The following is an 18,834-nucleotide window of genomic DNA, read 5'->3' on the forward strand; positions in this document are numbered from 1 at the left end:
TGATGGTTTATTTAGTACAACGTGTTCTTAATATTAAAAGTTTAAAAATCTACTGAGATAAAAATGATGAAATAATGACTATTGGATTTGTTTTTTCTTACATTTACAATTCTGTGTTATGGTGAATGTAAAAGGTATAGAAATTCGTAAAGTTGCTTTTTGTATAATTCTGTGGCCGTCTTAAGCCTAGCCACTTCTACTGTGATTCTCTGCCAGCTCTGAACTTAAATGAGAGGATTCTGAACATAAGATTGCCAGAGCTTACTATGCTGATGAGCTTGTCAGTGCGTCTCCTTCATGACTCCTAGTCCTGAACTCACCTGGGACTTGCTTGGTCCTGGGTTGGTCCACTGTGTTAGGGGAGCTGCCCGTTATCTTCAAAGCCCCTTGATTAAGATAGACATTAAATTTGGTAAATTGCAATCTGTATAATTGCAATTAATGTGTAAATTGTGACGATTTCAGGGGAGATGATTTGTATTTTTGCTCTTGTATCTGTGGCTGTTTTGTGACTTTGTGACATTGTTATTTAGCTATCGTGTTCTTGTTCTGCATGATAGAGCTTAGAAGGTAGGAAAAAACTCAGTAGATCAATCTAATGAATGGTTCAGAGAAACAATATGGCATTGTTTCTTGAAGCATGGTCTGAAAAACATCGGAATCACCGAGGGAGTTTGTAACATGGAATTCTGGTCCCACCCGGGGACTTGTGACTAAGAATCACTGAGAGGTGGGGCCTGAGGATCTGAATTTTTAGCAAGATCCTTGTGGACGCTTCTTTTGCACAGACTTTGAGAGCCGCTGCCCTAAGACCGGAGACTGTGTCTTGCTGCTGGGTCTGGGTGGAGCACAGGAAGAGCACTAGGCAACGGTTTTGTCACAGTTCAACTGCTAACTCTCAGGTGATCCTGAACAATCACCTCTCTCTGGACCTCAGTTTCCTTATATGAAAAATACTCCAGTTGGGCTCCTTTCAGTGCTAATGTTCTGTAATTAGGCTAAAAGGCTCAGCAAAAGCAGCTGAGGTGTCTTGTATGCACAGCTTCGGTTAATTCTTAGTAAAACACCTGTGGATTTTCCATTTCATTCATTTGAGCTCAAGGTTGACTGACTCTGGCCCTCTAGTGTGCACTGTGGCCACATCCTTTCTGTTGTTAGCTGATGTGCCTGTTAAGATGGCATATTAATTCTAACGACAATCAGAAATAACATTAGGAATCAAAAGAAGGTACATCTGCTGCAAAACAAAGAAGAGTCCAGTACTTTTCTGTTACAATGAATACAAAAGTGATCAAAGTCTTCATCATCAAACCTTGGCTGATGGCCTATATTTTGGGAAGTCCAGGAATATACAAATGTACATTTAGTGTAATGGGATTTGGCCTACATGCATTCTAAAACTAAATAGTTATGGTTTTGTTGCATCTCCTTTATTTTTATTCTTGTGCAGGTAATAATAATAGTAACTGTTAATATTAATAATAACAGCTAATATTTGTGGAGCACACAGTATGTGCTATGCTAAGGACTTTACATTTATCTCATTAAAACCTCCTAACAATCCTTCTAATGAAGTGAGGTAGGTATTGTTATGATCCCTGTTTAAAGATGTTGTTAGAAAGATTGTTATTAGATAGCACTTCCTCCCATAATCATTGATGACTCAATGCACAGGGTCATGTAGCACCAGCTTACGGCTTCCCTTGTTTGGTGCTTGCTGAAATTGCTGCTCTGCTGAAGGTTGCAAATTACCTCATTGCCCGACACTCCAGATGGTTTGATTGATGGAGCAGAAATAGCCCAGTTTTATTTCTGATACTGCCCTTGACTTTTCTAAAACTTCCATTGGGCAAATCATCTAACTTCTTGTGCCTCAGTTATCTTGTGTAGAATGTAGTAATACAAATACCAAGTATTATTGAAGATTGAGAAAGTGTGGAGGAAAAATGCATGTAATGGATATTTATATTTCTTAACATATTCATTCATCAGTCATTTATTGACCAATTACTGTATACATAGTACCCTATCAAACATTATGTTTCATAACACTTAATAGGGACGGAGCACTAGTTACTTATAACTTAAACCAGTTCATTAAAGCTTAAAATGTAAAGTTAGCATATTTTGTTAATTGCAAAATATTCAGTGACTGATTACTCAATTTTGTTTTGTAGATCTTGGACAGTCGATATTTTATACAACTACATGTTTGCTACCTTTTCTCAATGATGATATTCTGAGTACTTTGCCCTACACGATGATATCAACATTAGCTACCTTTCCTCCATTTCTGCACAAGGATATCATTGAATATCTTAGCACATCTTTTCTACCAATGGCTATATGTAAGTCCAATCTTACCTAATACTAGATTATTTTTATGTATGATATGAATGGAAATTGCTTTTGCTGTTATAGGCTCTAGGTTTTCAAGATTATAATGGAATCACTTGATATATACAGGAGCTATGATTTAAATTCAGTCACTTTAGCATGGATGTTATGGTGAAAGTCAAAGAAATGAAAGGCGTTAAGGCTTAGAATTGTTTTATTCAGACTGTTTGATCTTATAGAATAGAAAAAAAGAACATATCAAGGCAGTCTAGATTTCCTGTGTATAAATTACAGTATCTTTTGCCACTTTAGAAAAAAGATGGGGAAAGTATTGTCTCAGATGCAGAAATTCCTATCTTTTGGCTTTGAAGGCAGTAGGATCTGATAGAAAGAGCATTAGATAGTCAGGATGTGTAAATTCTGGTCCCAGCTCTGCCTCTAATCTGGGCAGCTCACATAGTTGAAACATAATCTACAGAGTGACGAACCCATCAGCTTTCCCTTATAGAGGTATCGTGATGATAAAGTGACTCGAAATTTATGAAAACACTGAAAAAAACTAAAGCTTGCAAGTCATGTGCAATGTATGATTATAAACATAAAACTGATTTGAATCCTGTTTCACTTCTGTAGACTTAATCTTACAGGCTTTCCAGACATGCACACAAAGAGAAAAAAATATTGCATTATGGTTTTTATGATCAAAATCGTTTTCAAGTATTTTTTAAAGAAATGGATTATGGATTAATCTATGTTTCAGTGGGAAATCCAAAAAGATTGTGGGTTTAGGAGTCAAACGTCTGGATCCAAATCATAGCTCTTCCACTTACTAGCTATATGACTTTAGGCAAATTACCCAACTTTCTGCTTCTTTCCTATAAAATAATAATAATAATAATAGCTGCCTCATGAAGTTGTGGGATAATTAAGATGGTTAACTTGGAACATTGGTAAAATGCTAGCACAATGCCTGGTATGCAATAAGTGTCAGCTTGCTTCTCTCCTTCTCTCAACTCTTGTTTTAGAAAAATACTTTTGTTGGTTACATTCAACTTCTAGTGATCATTATTCACATTTTAATTTTATGTACTTATGATCTTATTAAAGTTGTTGCTCTGTAATAACAATTGGTAACCATATATATCTTTTGAGCTACATTTGCTTATTTTTACAATCAAGTTTAATGTTAGCTATGGAATTGTACTTTTCTTGTCTTTCAGCAAAGAGTTTGACTTCTCCCTAAATTATATAGCAATTCAAAAAAATTAGCAGACTGATCATACCATTCAAGTAATACAATATTTGATCATTCTCTTCTTTTGTTCTTACTGACAAGTACTCATTTCTTGATATAGTTTTAGAAGTGCATAGTCATATCTTTAAAATAAGTAATGTTAGCTGTTAAACTTAGGCATAAGAATTTTTGGTTTTTTGAAGCATAACAGATGAGGCTGTTTCCTTCCTTCCTTCCTTCCTTCCTTCCTTTCCTTCCTTCCTCCTTCCTTACCTTTCTCCCTCCCTCCATTCTTCCCTTCCTCCCTTTGTCCCTTCTTTCTTTCTTTAGTTTTTTGAGATGGAGTAACACTCTGTCACGCAGGCAGAAGTGCAGTGGTGCAGTTTTGGCTCACTATGACCTCTGCCTCCTGAGTTCAAGTGATTCTCCTGCCTCAGCCTCCCGAATAGCTGGGACAACAGGCGCAAGCCACCACACCCAGCTAATTTTTGTATTTTTAGTAGAGACAGGGTTTTGCCATGTTGGCCAGGCTGGTCTCGAACTCCTGACCTCTGGTGATCCACCCGCCTCAGCCTCCTAAAGTGCTGGGATTACAGGCGTGAGCCACCGCACCTGGCTTCCTCCTTCCCTTCCTCCCTTCCTCTCTCTCTCTCTCTCTCTGTCTGTCTGTCTCTCTCTCTCCCTTTTTTTTCTTTTCTTTTTTGATATAGGGTCTTATTCTGCTGCCTGGGCTGGAGTACAGTGGCACAGTCATAGCTCATTGCAGCCTCAAACTCCTTGGCTTAAGTGATCCTTTTGCCTTAGGTTCCCAAGTAGGGTGTGAAGGCCTCTACCACCATGCCCAGCTAATTAAAAAAATTTTTTTGTGGAGATGGAGTCTCACTATGTTTCCCAGGCTGATCTTGAATTCCTGGCCTCAAGTGATCCTCTTGCCTCAGCCTCCAAAGTGCTGGGAGGCGATGGTGGGATTAATGAGGAGGCTGTAGCTTTCTAACAATTAATCTAATTCACTAAATCCCTCCTTCTTAGGAATAAGTTAATAATTATGGGAGAGGTGTTGAAAATATCAGGCCTCTGAAGTTACATTTAAGATTGATCAAGTATTGTGATAGCTGACAATTTGTTTCTTTACACTTGATTATTAATTTCTATTTAATTAGAAACACAGATCCCAAAACATGTCATGTAGTCATGTTAGAATTCTTAACTTACATAAATGTACGAACCTTGGCAACTGAGACTAAAATAGTAAGTTGAGTTTACAAAATTTGTGTATATTTTAATGTTTATTAGAGGAGTAACGTGGCATTTATTTGAAGGCATGAACGAGTCACTTCATGTCCCCAAGGTCCCATTTTTTTAACTATAAAGAAGGGGTTTGAAAAAAATGTTCAGTCTTGAAGATTACTTCGGCGTACTAAATCTAGTTTAAGTAACATCAATATTATTTTATGTAAGAGGCACGTATTGTCCTCTAACCCAATTGTTGGTCTACTTCATGTGTTGATTTTGTTGCTCTGGTTTTAGTCTCTTAGTTTTGACTTTCCTTTCTCATAATCATTCCTGTGGTTCAATAATAGCCAATATTTGTCATCTTTAAGTCTTTGAAAATAAATTGTAGTACCAACCTTTACAGCCAAATACGATTACACTGTTCAGGTGTTTCCTTTGTACTTGTTATTTCATGAGTATACAAAGACACAGATCCAAAACCAGAAGGATATAGTTTCAGATTAATCATGTTAAAATGGACTGATGTGAGAATGTGTGTCTGTGTGTTGAATTCATGTTTTTCTATTTTTTTGGTAGTTGTTTTGGTGTCTAGAAATTGTGACCAAAACAAGACAAGAGTGCATAACTTCTTGCAGAATATTTTTATTTCAGGACTGAGGTGTTAGGATGAAGGATATTATATGTCCTGAGTACTTGATAAAGGCTTTAAGACAAAAAGGCTTTTTGGTGTGGTGTTCCTAATGTCAGATGGAAAACATGAACTGCTTTTCAGGTGTAAAATGATTCTATCATTAAGGACCTAGAAGATAAAGTTCTGATCTTTGAAGTGGACCTAATGAGGTATTGCAACTCTTCAGAGTAAGAGGCCAGCATGTATATCAGAGATTTCCTCCTTACCAGCCTTGTCAATAAACCAAGTGCTGGACTTTTACTTTAGAATGAGTCCTTTTAAGGTTCTGCAGAGCGAACTTCAACTTACTTATTGTGAAATTTCCCTTTGACATAGCTTTTCTTTTTAACTCCTTCCATAAATAAAATATATTTCTCTTTATTCCAAATGTGCTCAATATGCCTTGTTTATAAAAAATATATTAAAGGAGTTACAAAGACTTGAGGAAGTCATTCGCATGTCACCATGGAAACCTCTCTTTTTCCAATAAAGGATCTGTGATTTGTGGACTGAATTGAAATATGGAGGTTTGGGAGATGATGGCTTTGGCAGAGAAGTGAAAGAGCTGATTCCAAGTGAACATTGAGTGATGCAGGCTATGTTATTGTAAAGATGATAATAAAGCTGAACAATTATATCAGCTTAAGATATAATTGCTTAAGATTATTCTGACGTATCCTAGTATCCCAGACTATGTGGTCTCATCTAGTTCCCTTTCCACCTTAAATTTTCTCAAAAAGTCACTTACCTTCAGGGGAAATAAAGGTTCATTTAAATCTTAAGGGCATTATCTTAAAGGCAGTTGTGTGACTTACCATTTTTTGTTCTATTCCTACTACTACAGAGGGTGCATGTTATGTTTCTATAACCTTCCAAAGACTAATAACACATAGAAAAAACAGTAAAAATGCAAAATATTGATGATATTTAAATAATCTTTAATATATGCAGTCTGTTTTATTAGCTACTGGTTGTTTTTCTAAGATAGGTTTCCCTATATACTTTGAGAGTTTTATTGCTGAGTCATGGGAAATGTTTTGAAATAGGAATCCAGAAGAGCTGAGTTATAATCCTTCAACTATTGGCAAATCTCCTAACCTCATGGAACTTTGGTTTCCTTAGCTGTGAAATGGTGATTAAGGATAACTTCCTGTGTCTACATCCCATGTTTGTTGTGAAGACCATGGAATAATGTATGAGAATAGCCTTTAAATATCATGTGATGTTATGCACATGTATATCAGGCCAAATGCATAGTCAAATCACAGACATGTTAAATCCCATTGCAACTCATTCCAATACTTAGTTGAAATTCACACATTGTCCTGAGATTTCATCATCTTAAATATTGCTTGAGGTAAGAGGCCATCTGCTGGGGCTTGGGAACTTTTTCTTCTAGAGTTTGTTGTATAATAAAAATAATGATTATAGCAGTTTTTGGATTCATAGAATCTGACAGACCACTTCCACAGTGTTGGTGGGCATTCTGTCCATGACTGTTCATTAATCTGTAATTCTGCAAATATTTTAATGCTGTGTAGGCTTCCAGGTCACATTGTCTTGGTCTTCCCTTTATGTTTAACTGATAATGCCCTTCTGAAGGCATGGACATCTTATGCTTAAACCCTATCTCATGGAACACAATTACCTCTGCTCACACAAGTAGGAGGCCCATGTAGAGGTGAGACCGCTTTTTAATCCAGGCAGTGCAGTCTGGCAGAATACAGGAATGTATTCTGTCACATTGGCAGAATACAGGTTCTGTCACATTGAAAAACTTACACCATAATGTGTTTCTTCCTTCCAGGTGTCTCCTTTACCTTCACCCTTTAGACAAGTATAAAGCCAGTGGAATTCATTTCAGTATATCCCCATTCAGGCCACTTCTTACCACCAGCTCTCATTGGGGCCAGTCCAGTAGCTTCCGAACTGGTCTCCCCACTTCCCTTTTTAGCCCTCCTACCTTCTGCTCTCCATCAAAAAGCCAGAGCTATCCTCCAAACATGTAAATCAGATCATGCCACTTCCCTCAGCAAAACCATCTAGCTTCCCATCACTCTTACAAATCAAATTCAGTGCCCTTCCTTAGCTCACAGGCCCTCTATGACCTGACCCTTGACTACCTTCCTGTTTCAATCACTACATCTCCTTGTCTTCACTCTGCTCCAGGAGCCTTGGCTTTTCTGCAGTTTCACAAATGCACCACACTTTTGCTTTTGCTCCATGCTATATTTTCTGTCTTCAAAGTCCTTCTCCCAAATGGTCTTATGATTATTTGCTTCCTACATTCTTTAGGTTTTAGCTCAAGTACATCTTTCAAGTTGCCCTTCCTTACCCTCTGGCAAAAACAGGACCTTCCATCACTTTCTCTTTATTCTCTTGCACTGCTTCCATTTTGCCACAAGTACCTGTTTGCCCTTTCTTGTAGAATAGCGCTGTCTACAGAACTTCCTGTAATGATGGAATGTTCCATAAAAACATTAAAAATTTTGTGCTGCCCAGTAGCCACTAGCCCCATGTGGCTACTAAGCTCTTAAAATGTGTCCAGTGAGACTGAGGAATGGAATTTTTAATATTATTTAATTTTAATTAAATTTAAATACCCACGTGTGACTAGCGGTCACCATATCAGGTAACACAGCTCTAGCATCTAGGATCCATAAGGACAAAGACCTGTCTTTTTTTTTTTTTTAATTATACTTTAAGTTCTAGGGTACATGTGCACAATGTGCAGGTTTGTTACATATGTATACATGTGCCATGTTGGTGTGCTGCCATGTTGGAGTCCCATTAACTCATCATTTACATTAGGTATATCACCTAATGCTATCCCTCCCTCCTCCCCCCACCCCACGACACATGACAGGCCCCTGTGTGCGATGTTCCCCATCCTGGGTCCAGGTGTTCTCACTGTTCAATTCCCACCTATGAGTGAGAACATGCAGTGTTTGGTTTTCTGTCCTTGCGATAGTTTGCTCAAAATGATGGTTTCCAGCTTCATCTAAGTCCCTACAAAGGGCATGAACTCATCCTTTTTTATGGCTGCATAGTATTCCATGGTGTATATGTGCCACATTTTCTTAATCCAGTCTATCATTGATGGACATTTGGGTTGGTTCCAAGTCTTTGCTATTGTGAATAGTGCCGCAATAAACATACGTGTGCATGTGTCTTTATAGTAGCATGATTTATAATCCTTTGGGTATATACCCAGTAATGGGATGGCTGGGTCAAATGGTATTTCTAGTTCTAGATCCTTGAGGAATCACCACACTGTCTTCCACGATGGTTGAACTAGTTTACAGTCCCACCAACAGTGTAAAAGTGTTCCTATTTCTCCACATCCTCTCCAGCACCTGTTGTTTCCTGACTTTTTAATGATGACTTGTCTGTCTTTAGCACTGTATCCGCAGGACCTAGAACAATGTCTAGTATACAGGAAGTACTGACCAAAAAAGTTGTTGAATTAATAAGTGACTAGAGCATTAACTATGAAATCAAGTGACTTGGCCTGCAGTCCCAATGATTAGGTTGGTGCTGTCATGCAAATAACTTGATGACCTCTCTTTCATAAAATGGCTTTTCCTATATAATTCCTCTTTTGGATGATAGTCATATAAGAGCTGTACATAATAATACATTCAGAACTACAAAATGCAGGAACATATTAAGGCACTGTTACTATTCCTGGACGGAGGAGATCATGGTAATGACTGTTCTGGTGATGCTGGGAGGATAGGGAATAGGACTGAGAACTTTTAATTGTATTTCCTGAGCACAATATTAAATGCAAAATTTTCTTATTTTGATTAATTATCTTCTCCCTTCTATTGTTTATAGTCTTGGATTTTTACACCCTCATGGGGACAAGCTGCACATCTGTTTACATCATGCCTTTTTAACAAGATTCAATAAATGATGTGTGCCTGTGCATGTTCATTAAATTAGAATTGCAATGATTTTATTCAGTCTGTTAGAAGGCTAGGAAATTGCAAGGCACCGTCTGTTTATGTAAGCATTGAAGCCAATTTTCTAGGGCTTGAGCCAAGGGAATGCTTTTGGCCTCCTGGCTGGTCGTTCTTGAGGGAGAGTATGGATTTGTAGGAACAGGAGGGACATCCAGAGGTGGCTGAGCCATTTGGGCCATTCTGCAAATAGACTTCACCTAAATCATCTGAGACATGTGGGCATCTTTCCTACTTTTAAAGGCCTCCATTTACAGTGACTCTCAGCCTTCCTTAATAGCAGTTTTCATTGTTGAGAAATACATATTATTAAATGCATATTATTAAAAAGTTTGAGATGAATTTAAACAAAGGTGAAACGCTTGTCCCAAAACAAGAATATATATATATGTGTGTGTGTGTGTGTGTGTATTTCTTGAATACGTCTGAGACAAGAATTTCTCTTTTTTTTTAACAAAGGGCAAAGGGCGTGCAATTATTCTTCCTGCCCCTGGACACCTTACTGGGCGTTTTCTTTCTTATTTCTCATCCCTCTAATAGTACTTCTCAAAGAGTGGTCCAAAGCCAGCTTGCATCAGAATCACCTGATGTGCTTATTAATTAAACAGGTACTTTCCTGGAAACATGTAGTTTCCAAGCTGACTCTCCAGAAGCATCTTCTTTGGCCCCAAAGAAGCTGAATTTGAACAAGCTCCTTGGCTACAGTTTGAGAGCAGCATGCACTTTGTTCCTTAGCATTTGGCTGAAAGTTCTTTTTTCTTGATTAATCACATTTGATTAATCAACTTGATGTCTAAGAGCAGTGAATTGATCTCCAATCTTTGTCTAATTATTAATACTTATTTATTAATAAGTTGTGGAGCCAAACTAGTTTATCTCCCTGAGTATCACCAGCTTAGGCAGCTGGGTTAGCAGCTGCCTAGCTGCAAGCGATTAATAAAAGCCAGCTTAAGTAAATGGAACTTAGTGATAGATGTATTTTGTTTGTTTATTTCTGTAAAATTGTTTTAAAGGCCACTGTCTACTTTGGTGCCCAAATTCCTTTATGTAAAAAGAAAAGAATTGTGTTACATTTTTTTTATCTCCTCTGATTTATTATATGACAAATTTTTATTAGTGTTTTGATGATTCTATTATACATGTGTTTTATTAGAAGTTATCTTACCCTTTTTGGATGTAGGTGAGATATAATCCACCCCTATTGTACTTTAATATAAAATCAAATAAAGCAGATTTTGAGGTTATTTGCTTTTCGTTGTTGCCCGTGGCAGTGGTCTTCTGTCTTATGTTTAGAAATCTAAGGGTTGACTTTTTGAGGGTTTTATGCTCTCTGCACACCATTCCGTTCATGCTTGACACTGCCACACAAGCCCAAGTGTAAGGCGAGGTTTCTTCTACTTCTGCAATTTTCCCTGAGAAAAGAGGAATTTATTTTATATTTGAGTCCTAATAAAGTTTCTCCTGTGGTGGGTCCTCTCTCAATTACTGTGTTTGAAATAAGAAAGTCCTCTCGGGGCCAGGCACAGTGGCTCACGCTTGTAATCCCAGCACTCTGGGAGGCCGAGGTGGGTGGATCACGAGGTCAGGAGCCCAAGACTAGCCTGGCCAAGATGGTGAAACCCATCTCTACTAAAAATACAAAAATTAGCCGGGTGTGGGGGCGGGCACCTGTAATCCCAGCTACTGGGGAGGCTGAGGCAGGAGAATCGCTTGAACCCGGGGGTTGGAGGTTGCAGTGAGCTGAGATTGTGCCACTGCACTCCAGCCTGGGCAACAAGAGTGAGACTGTCTAAGAAAAAAAAAAAAACAAAAAAAAAGAAAGGAAATCCTCTTGGGAGACAATGTATTTCCCCAAATGACTTCCATCAGTGCTACTTTTGAATACTTAAAGGGGTGACCGGATACACTCTCTTAAACATGAGAGACAAAGAAATTTAATATGGTATTTGAAGTCATCTTAAACAAGCCACTTAAAGATGTCTTAAAAGCACTTTGTGAGTGGAGACCATGATTATACAGCGATAAGATGGATTTTGGAGAAGCCAATTTGCTCTGTGATTTGATGCTTGTTGGTGTAGGATAAAATGCCCAGCAACTGTGTTATTCACAGATTCAAAAATTGCTTTATTTCAAACAACTCAGATGAATATGAAGATGGTAAGCTCTGGAAAACTAAAAAAGTGGTTCTCATGGTAATGAAGACATTGATGATGAAGTTACATGTGAAGGTTTGAATGAAACTGTTTAATGATATGTGAAAATTGAAAATTTTTAAATTAATATATAATTATTTTTTATAATATGTGATTTAGAATTTGTATTGTAACTAAATTATGTTATACATTATAATTAAACTATTATTTCATCTGCATCTCTAAAAATTAATACATTCAATTTGAGTTTAAAAACCTTTCCTTTTCATTTTCTCATTGGGGTACCCTTCAATATGTCTTTATCTTTGGGCACACAGAGGATTCTGTTTTTTCTTTCTTTTCCATCTAAATACAAGCATCATGGGGGTAGAGATCCTATCTAAGTACAACTCTGATAAAGCCATTACATCACTTTCTGGCACTGTTCTGTCTCCTTATAGATTCTCACTCAATTTTCCTATGGAGATGACAACTGTAGCATTTGTATGCCAGGACACATTTTGTGGTTTCATTTGTACAAAACTTCCATTAGCTTTATTGGAGCTTTTTTTTTTTTTTAAAGTTCCTTCTTATCTCTCATGCTCTGTGCAAAGTAACAGGTATATGTAGAGATTAAATCGTGTCTAATCAAAGAACTCTTGGTTGCAGTGGGCTCCTCAAGGAGAGAAGGTGTACCTGCCCATGTTAACCTCTCTGCATCATCCATGCTAATGATTGCAATGCAGTACACATCCAATCCAGGTAAGTGGAAATTGGAATGGTTTGACTAATTCTAGTGCCAATAATTAAACAAGACATCAAACAAGCAGGCTAGATGTTCTCATGTGAGAATGTCATCATCATGGAGATGTGTAGAAAACAGACTTTTGAGTTGGAATCAATTTATCTTGCCTATTGCTATTAGCAATGATCCTGCAGGCTAGTGATATTTTTAGAATATTTGAGGACACAATTTTAGACGTTGACTGGAAATGGATTGAATATAAGTATACAGAAATAGTAAAATTAGAAACATAAAAATCACCTGCAATTCTAAGAACAAAAGATAACCACTGTTAATATTTTGGTAAATTGGCTACCCCAGTACACCCAAATATCCTTAAACATAAACCTTTTACTATATTTCTGATTATTTCCTTAGAATAAACCAACAAGAGAGGGATTAATGAGTTAAAGGACTTGAGAAATTTTCAATATTTCCAATAGTATGTGAAAGTACTTGTCTCATTGTGATTTGTCATTATTATTCTTATAAAATTTGTGTAGAGTTAGACAGATGAATATTAATATCTCATTGTTTTGATTTGTAGTTCTTCCATTACTAGTGATGTTGGACAGATTTTCACATTTACTCTGTTTGATTTCCATTTGTCAGTATAATTGCAGATAACTTTGGAAAACTGACCAAAACATGTGCTAAGATGTAAACTCATTTTTATTTTCATTTCATGTTTATTTGGAAAGTAAACAAATCCAGTGGCACTGTGTTTTTTTTGCTATCTACTTAATTACGTAATAAATAGTAATTGAACTTCTGACTCAGAATGAGAAAAAAATTTTTATTTCAAAATCTGAATGCTTCTTAGTTTGGAGTGTCATCTTCTGTCTTAGTCCATTGGGCCGTAACCAAAATATAAACAGAGTGGCTGATAAGTAGTAAACATTTATTTCTCTCATTTCTGGAGGCTGGGAAGTCCATAATCAAGGTGCCAGCAGAGGTGATGTCTGGTGAGGGCCTGCTTTCTAGTTCATGGATGGCCATCTTTGTGTTGTGTCCTTAAATGGTGGGAGGGAAAGGGAATTCTCGGGGTCCTCTTTTATAAAGGCAGTAATCTCATGCATAAGGGCTCTGCCCTAATGACCTAATTACTTCCTAAAGGCCCCAACTCTGAATACCATCACTTTGAGGGTTAGGGTTTAACATACAAATTTAAATTTTTTTTTTTAGATACAGAGTCTTACTCTGTCACTCAGGCTAGAGTGCAGTGGTGCAATTATGGCTCACTGCAGCCTTGACCTCCCTGGCTCAAGCGATTCTCCTTCTTCAGCCTCTTGAGTAGCTGGGACTACAGGCATGTGTTACCACATCTGGCTAATTTTTAAATTTTTTTAGAGACAGGTCTCATTATGTTTCCCAGACTGGCCTCAAGCTCCAGACCTCAAGTGATCCTCTTGCCTTGGACTCCCAAAGTACTGGGATTACATGCATAAGCCACCATGTCTGGCAACATATAAATTTTGAGAGGACACAAGCATTTAGTCTATAGTATTCCACCCTATTTTCCGAAATTCGTGTTATTCTCATATGCAAAACATTCATTCCATCTCAATAGCCCCAAAAATCGTAACTCATTTCAGCATGAACGCAAGAGTCCAAAGTCTCATGTGAATACCATCTAAATCAGATATGGGTGAGGCAATTTCCTCTCCAGCTGTGAGCCTATGAAATCAAACAAGTTATATGCTTCCAAAATACAATGGTTGGACAGGCATAGCATAGACATTCCCATCCAAAAGGGCAAAATGGGAAAGAAAAAAGGGGTAACAGGTTCCAAGTAAGTCTAAAACCCAACTACATTATACCTTAAGGTTTGAAAATTGCCTTCTTTGACTTGATGCTCCACCTTCCAGGCCCACTGGTGTGGAAGTCCCACCTTCCAAACCCACTGGGGTAAGAGTTTTGTCTTCTGGACCCACTGAGGTGGTGGCCCTGCATGGCAGCTTTGCCGTGTAGGGGTTGGGCCTCCAAGACCCTGCCCCTAAGGCTTTGCGTGGCTCTGCCTCCATGGCTTGCTGGGCATTGCCCTGGTGGGGGCTCTCTACAGTGACCCTGGTCCCCACAGTGGTTCCCTTCCTGGGCCCCACTCTGCAGGCTGGGGTCCAGTGCCCATGACTCTCTCAGGGTGGAGTTCCAGCTCTCCTGGGCATCCTTTGAAATCTAGGTGGAAGTGACTACACCCCCATGCCTTTGCTGGGTACAGTGCATGCTGCTCTGCCCAAAGGGCAGCTGAACAGTGAGGCACTGGAGTATAGGACTGAATTTTACAATGTAAGAAGGTGCCTTGTGAGGGAGTGGCATGCCCTGAAGTCTCAAAAGTGCTGGTGGCCTCTCCTCTGAAACCATTTTTCCCCCAGGGTCCTTGCACTCTGGGTCTGTGATGGGAGGGGCAGTGCAGAGGATTTCTGACGTGCCTCTGGGGTCATTCTTCCATTGTTTTGGACAATACCTCCTGTCTTCTGTTGAGATGGCTGACTAATCTTATTAAATGGTCCCTTGGCTACACTCTCCCCATTTTCTTCCTAACAGTCTTCTTCATCCTTTCAATACAGATAGGCTGAGAGTTTTCCAAATCTTTAAGTTCTTCTTCCTCCTTGATTAACAATTCTGTCTTTGGATCATTCTCTCTCCTCACATTTTATTACAGTATAAGCAGTCAGAAGAAATCCAGCTGCTCCTTCAACACTTTGCTAAGAAATTTTCTTAGCCAAGTATCCAATTTTATCACTCACAAGTTCTACTGTCCACAAAACACTAGGACATGCACACAATTCAGCCAAGTTCTTTGTCACTTTATAGCAAGGATGGCCTTTCCTCCACTTTCCAGTAATGTGTTCCTCATTTCTGTCTGAGATCGCATCAGAATTACCTTTGCTGCCCATATTTATACTAACATTCTCTTCAGGATCATTTAGGTATTCTCAAAGAAGATTGAAGCTTTTTCTACTGCTTTCCTCTTTTCTTTTTCAGCCCTTGCCAGAATTGCTTTTAAAGATCTATTCATGGCAATATAGGCTTTTTTCTAGCCTGCACATCAAAACTCTTCCAGCCCCTACCTGTTAGCCAGTTCCAAAGCTGCTTCCACATTTTTAGCTATTTGTTACAGCATCACCTCACTTCTCAGTACCAATTTTCTGTTTTAGTCCATTTGGGTTGCTATAAGAAAAATTCTATAAACTGGATGACTTACAGACAATGCACATTTGTTTCTGATAGTTCCAGGGGCTGGGAAGTCCAAAATCAAGGTGCTGGTAGATTGGATGATCTGTGAGAACTCATTTCCTGGTTCATGAATGGCTGTCGTTCTGCTGTGTCCTCAAATGACAAAAGGGCAAGGGATTTCTCTGGGGCCTCTTTTATAAGGGCACTGATCACCTCCTAAAGGCTCCACTTCCTAGTATCACATTAGAGGGTTTGGATTTAACAGAAGAATTTTGAGGTGGCACAAACATTCAGTCTGTAGCATTCTTTAAGTAAGAAATCTCTTATGATTATCATATAGATATAATGAAAATATATATGGGGAAATTATATTTTATATATCTGTCTGGCTTAAAATAATCAAAATATTATATTTATTATATATTATGTCCTTAATAAAACCATTTACTTGGAATCTAGTTAATCAGAGGCTCATCATGAGAGTTTGGCCCAAATTTCTAAGCTAGATGGGTAGTAAAGCAGGGTGCTTTGAGATTAGTCGTATGTGGATTTACATCTGAGCTTACCTGCAAATTGCCAGTTAGTGAACTTGAGCAAGTTTTTTACCCCCTGAAACCAAGTGTCCTCATCTATAAAATGGAAATAATTCTTCCTGCAGTACTTTAAAATGCTGCTGTGAAGATTTAATGGGTTACATATATGTAAAGTGCTTACTTTAGTGACTGACAAATTGTAAATTCTCAATAAATAGTGAATCCCTACAATTTGCCATTTTCTTCTTGGAGTTGAATGTTGAGTTGAATATTTCACTGGAAAACTACTGTGGTCAGGTAGAGTTGCATCTGTTATTTTAAAATCTGTATCTTCATTTGTTCATGAGGAAATGTTTATAACCAGCTACTGTATACCAGGAATCATAGTTGGGACCCAAAACTAGTCTTGTGATATAGGAAGCACTTAAGCGAGGCAATATCCACCAGGGGCTCTCTGGGACCAAGTGCTAGGTCATTGTTCTGTTGTTTGAATTTTTATTGGAAGAAGCACAACTGGCAACTTGGTCTTTTTAGCTGATTGTGTATCAAGGATAGAGCACAATCCTTACTTAAGTAACCAGCATTCATTGAGCACCTTCTATATACAGGGCTCTGTGCTAGGCCTTATGAAAACCACACAAAAACATAAGATATGGTACTTGCTATGAAGCTTACGTCTAATTGGGAAGATCAGGCATATTTACATAAGTCATTAGTTAACAATGTAATGTAGTACATAGGAGTACTAAATAAATATGTTAGACAGGGTTAATTTATCAGAAGGAGGGAGCTGTATGGATTGAAATGATTAGAAAAGATTTTGTGTCACTTGGGCCAAGGATGAGTTTTAAATTATGAACAGAGTTTTGTTTTGTTTTATTTTTCGAGATGGAATCTCACTTTGTTGCCCAGGCTGGAGTGCAGTGGCACGGCTCACTGCAACCTCTGCCTCCTGGGTTCAAGCAATTCTCCTGCCTCAGCCTCCCCAGTATCTGGGACTACAGGCACATGCCACCATGCCCAGCTAATTTTTGTATTTTTAGTAGAGACGGGATTTCATCATGTTGGCCAGACTGGCCTCGAACTCCTGACCTCAAGTGATCCACCTGTCTTGGCCTCCCAAAGTGCTGGGATTACAGGCATGAGCCACCATGCCTGGCTGGACAGAGTTTTTATTGATAAGGTAAATGGGGGCATTCTGGGAGGCGAAGCTGTTTTAACAAAGGAACTGTCCAGGTATGTTCATGGGTCAGTGACGGCTCTGAACAAGGTTCATATAGCAGACCTGTGGAGATCAGCAGACACTATGTACAAGAAAGTGTCTTGGAACATCTGCGCTTGAGAATTCAGTGATGGCTTAAGACCAAATTTCCAATTCTAGAGCGACCATTCAATCAGTAGTCACTGAGTATCCACCATGTGCTAGGCACTGGGGTCTCCATGGTTAGTGACATGGGACTGACCCCATCCTCATCTCAGGAAGCTTATCATATGGTTGGGCTGAGAGGTGAGAAGACAATCAAATAATCATAAAATCAAGTGTAAAGTTTCGCTTGTGACAAGTGCTTCAAGTATGTTATACTATAAAATGTTATAAAAGGAAATTTTACTTTTATTGAGGAAGTCAGGAGGGCTTCTTTGAGGAAGTAACCTTTGGTTTGAGAACTGCAGGGTGAGTAATGTGAACAAGGCCTACAAGGAGGGGGAGGTGGTTCAGGAAGAGGAATCTCATGTGTCACGGGGGAGTCTGGCAAACAGCTGAGACTGAAGGATCAGTGTAGCTGGAACTCAGAGTGAGGGCTCCCTGGTGTGACACTAGACTTAGAGTTCCATGGGCTGGAACATGCAGGGTGTTGTGAGCTCTGTTAGGGAGGCCTGTTTTTATTCCAAATCTAATGGGAAGCTGCTGAACGGCTTTGAGTGGGCTGTGGTGTGTGTCACCCCCACTGCAGTTGAGAACGGATTGAAAAGAAGCCAGGCTGGATATAGATTGGCCTGGAAGGAGGTCATTGCATTTGCCTAAGCACTTCAAAGGCAGGGACAATTGAAACTGAAGAATAAGCAGATCTTTCTGAAAGCTATTTAGGAAGTAAAATTGATAGGACTTGGTAACATATTGGCTAGAGTGGGTTTCTGGATGCACTCACTGGATGCATGGTGGTCATATTAGTTTGTTGTTGCACTGCTATAAAGAAATACCTGAGACTGGGTAATTTATAAAGAAAAGAGGTGTCATTGACTCATGGTTCTGTAGGCTGTACTGGAAGCATAGTGGCTCCTGTCTCTAAGGGAGGCCTCAGAAAACTCATAATCATGGTAGAAGGCAAAGGGGAAGCACGTCTTACATGGCTGGAGCAGGAGGAAGAGAGAGAAGGGGAGGTGCCACATATATATATATATATATATATATATATATATATATTTTTTTTTTTTTTTTTTTTTTTTTTGAGATGGAGTTTTGCTCTTGTTGCCCAGGCTGGAGTGCAGTGGCACAATCTCAGCTCGCTGCAACCTCCGCCTCCCAGGTTCAAACAATTCTCCTGCCTCAGCCTCCCAAGTAGCTGGGATTACAGGCACCCACGACCACACCCAGCTAATTTTTTGTATTTTTAGTAGAGCCGGGGTTTCACCATGTTGGCCAGGCTGGTCTTGAACTCCTGACCTCAGGAGTTTTGATCCACATGCCTTGGCCTCCCAAAGTGCTGGGATTACAGGCGTGGTGCCACACACTTTTAAACAACCAGATCTTGTGAGAACTTTATCATGAGA

The 18,834-nt window shown here is 38.8% G+C and overlaps 1 protein-coding gene across 1 annotated transcript in view; it reads left to right on the plus strand.

Moving 5' to 3' along the window:
* Window positions 1-18,834, plus strand: part of UNC79 (unc-79 homolog, NALCN channel complex subunit) — a 279,575-nt gene that overhangs the window by 44,382 nt on the left and 216,359 nt on the right. The window contains exons 4-5 of the mRNA XM_054447451.2: window positions 2,178-2,348; window positions 12,241-12,333. Of these exons, the coding sequence (XP_054303426.2) occupies window positions 2,178-2,348; window positions 12,241-12,333 (264 nt within the window). The remainder of the gene's footprint in view (window positions 1-2,177; window positions 2,349-12,240; window positions 12,334-18,834) is intronic.

This window comes from Pongo pygmaeus, chromosome 15 (genome assembly GCF_028885625.2).
Source record: "Pongo pygmaeus isolate AG05252 chromosome 15, NHGRI_mPonPyg2-v2.0_pri, whole genome shotgun sequence".
Lineage (NCBI taxonomy): Eukaryota > Metazoa > Chordata > Mammalia > Primates > Hominidae > Pongo > Pongo pygmaeus.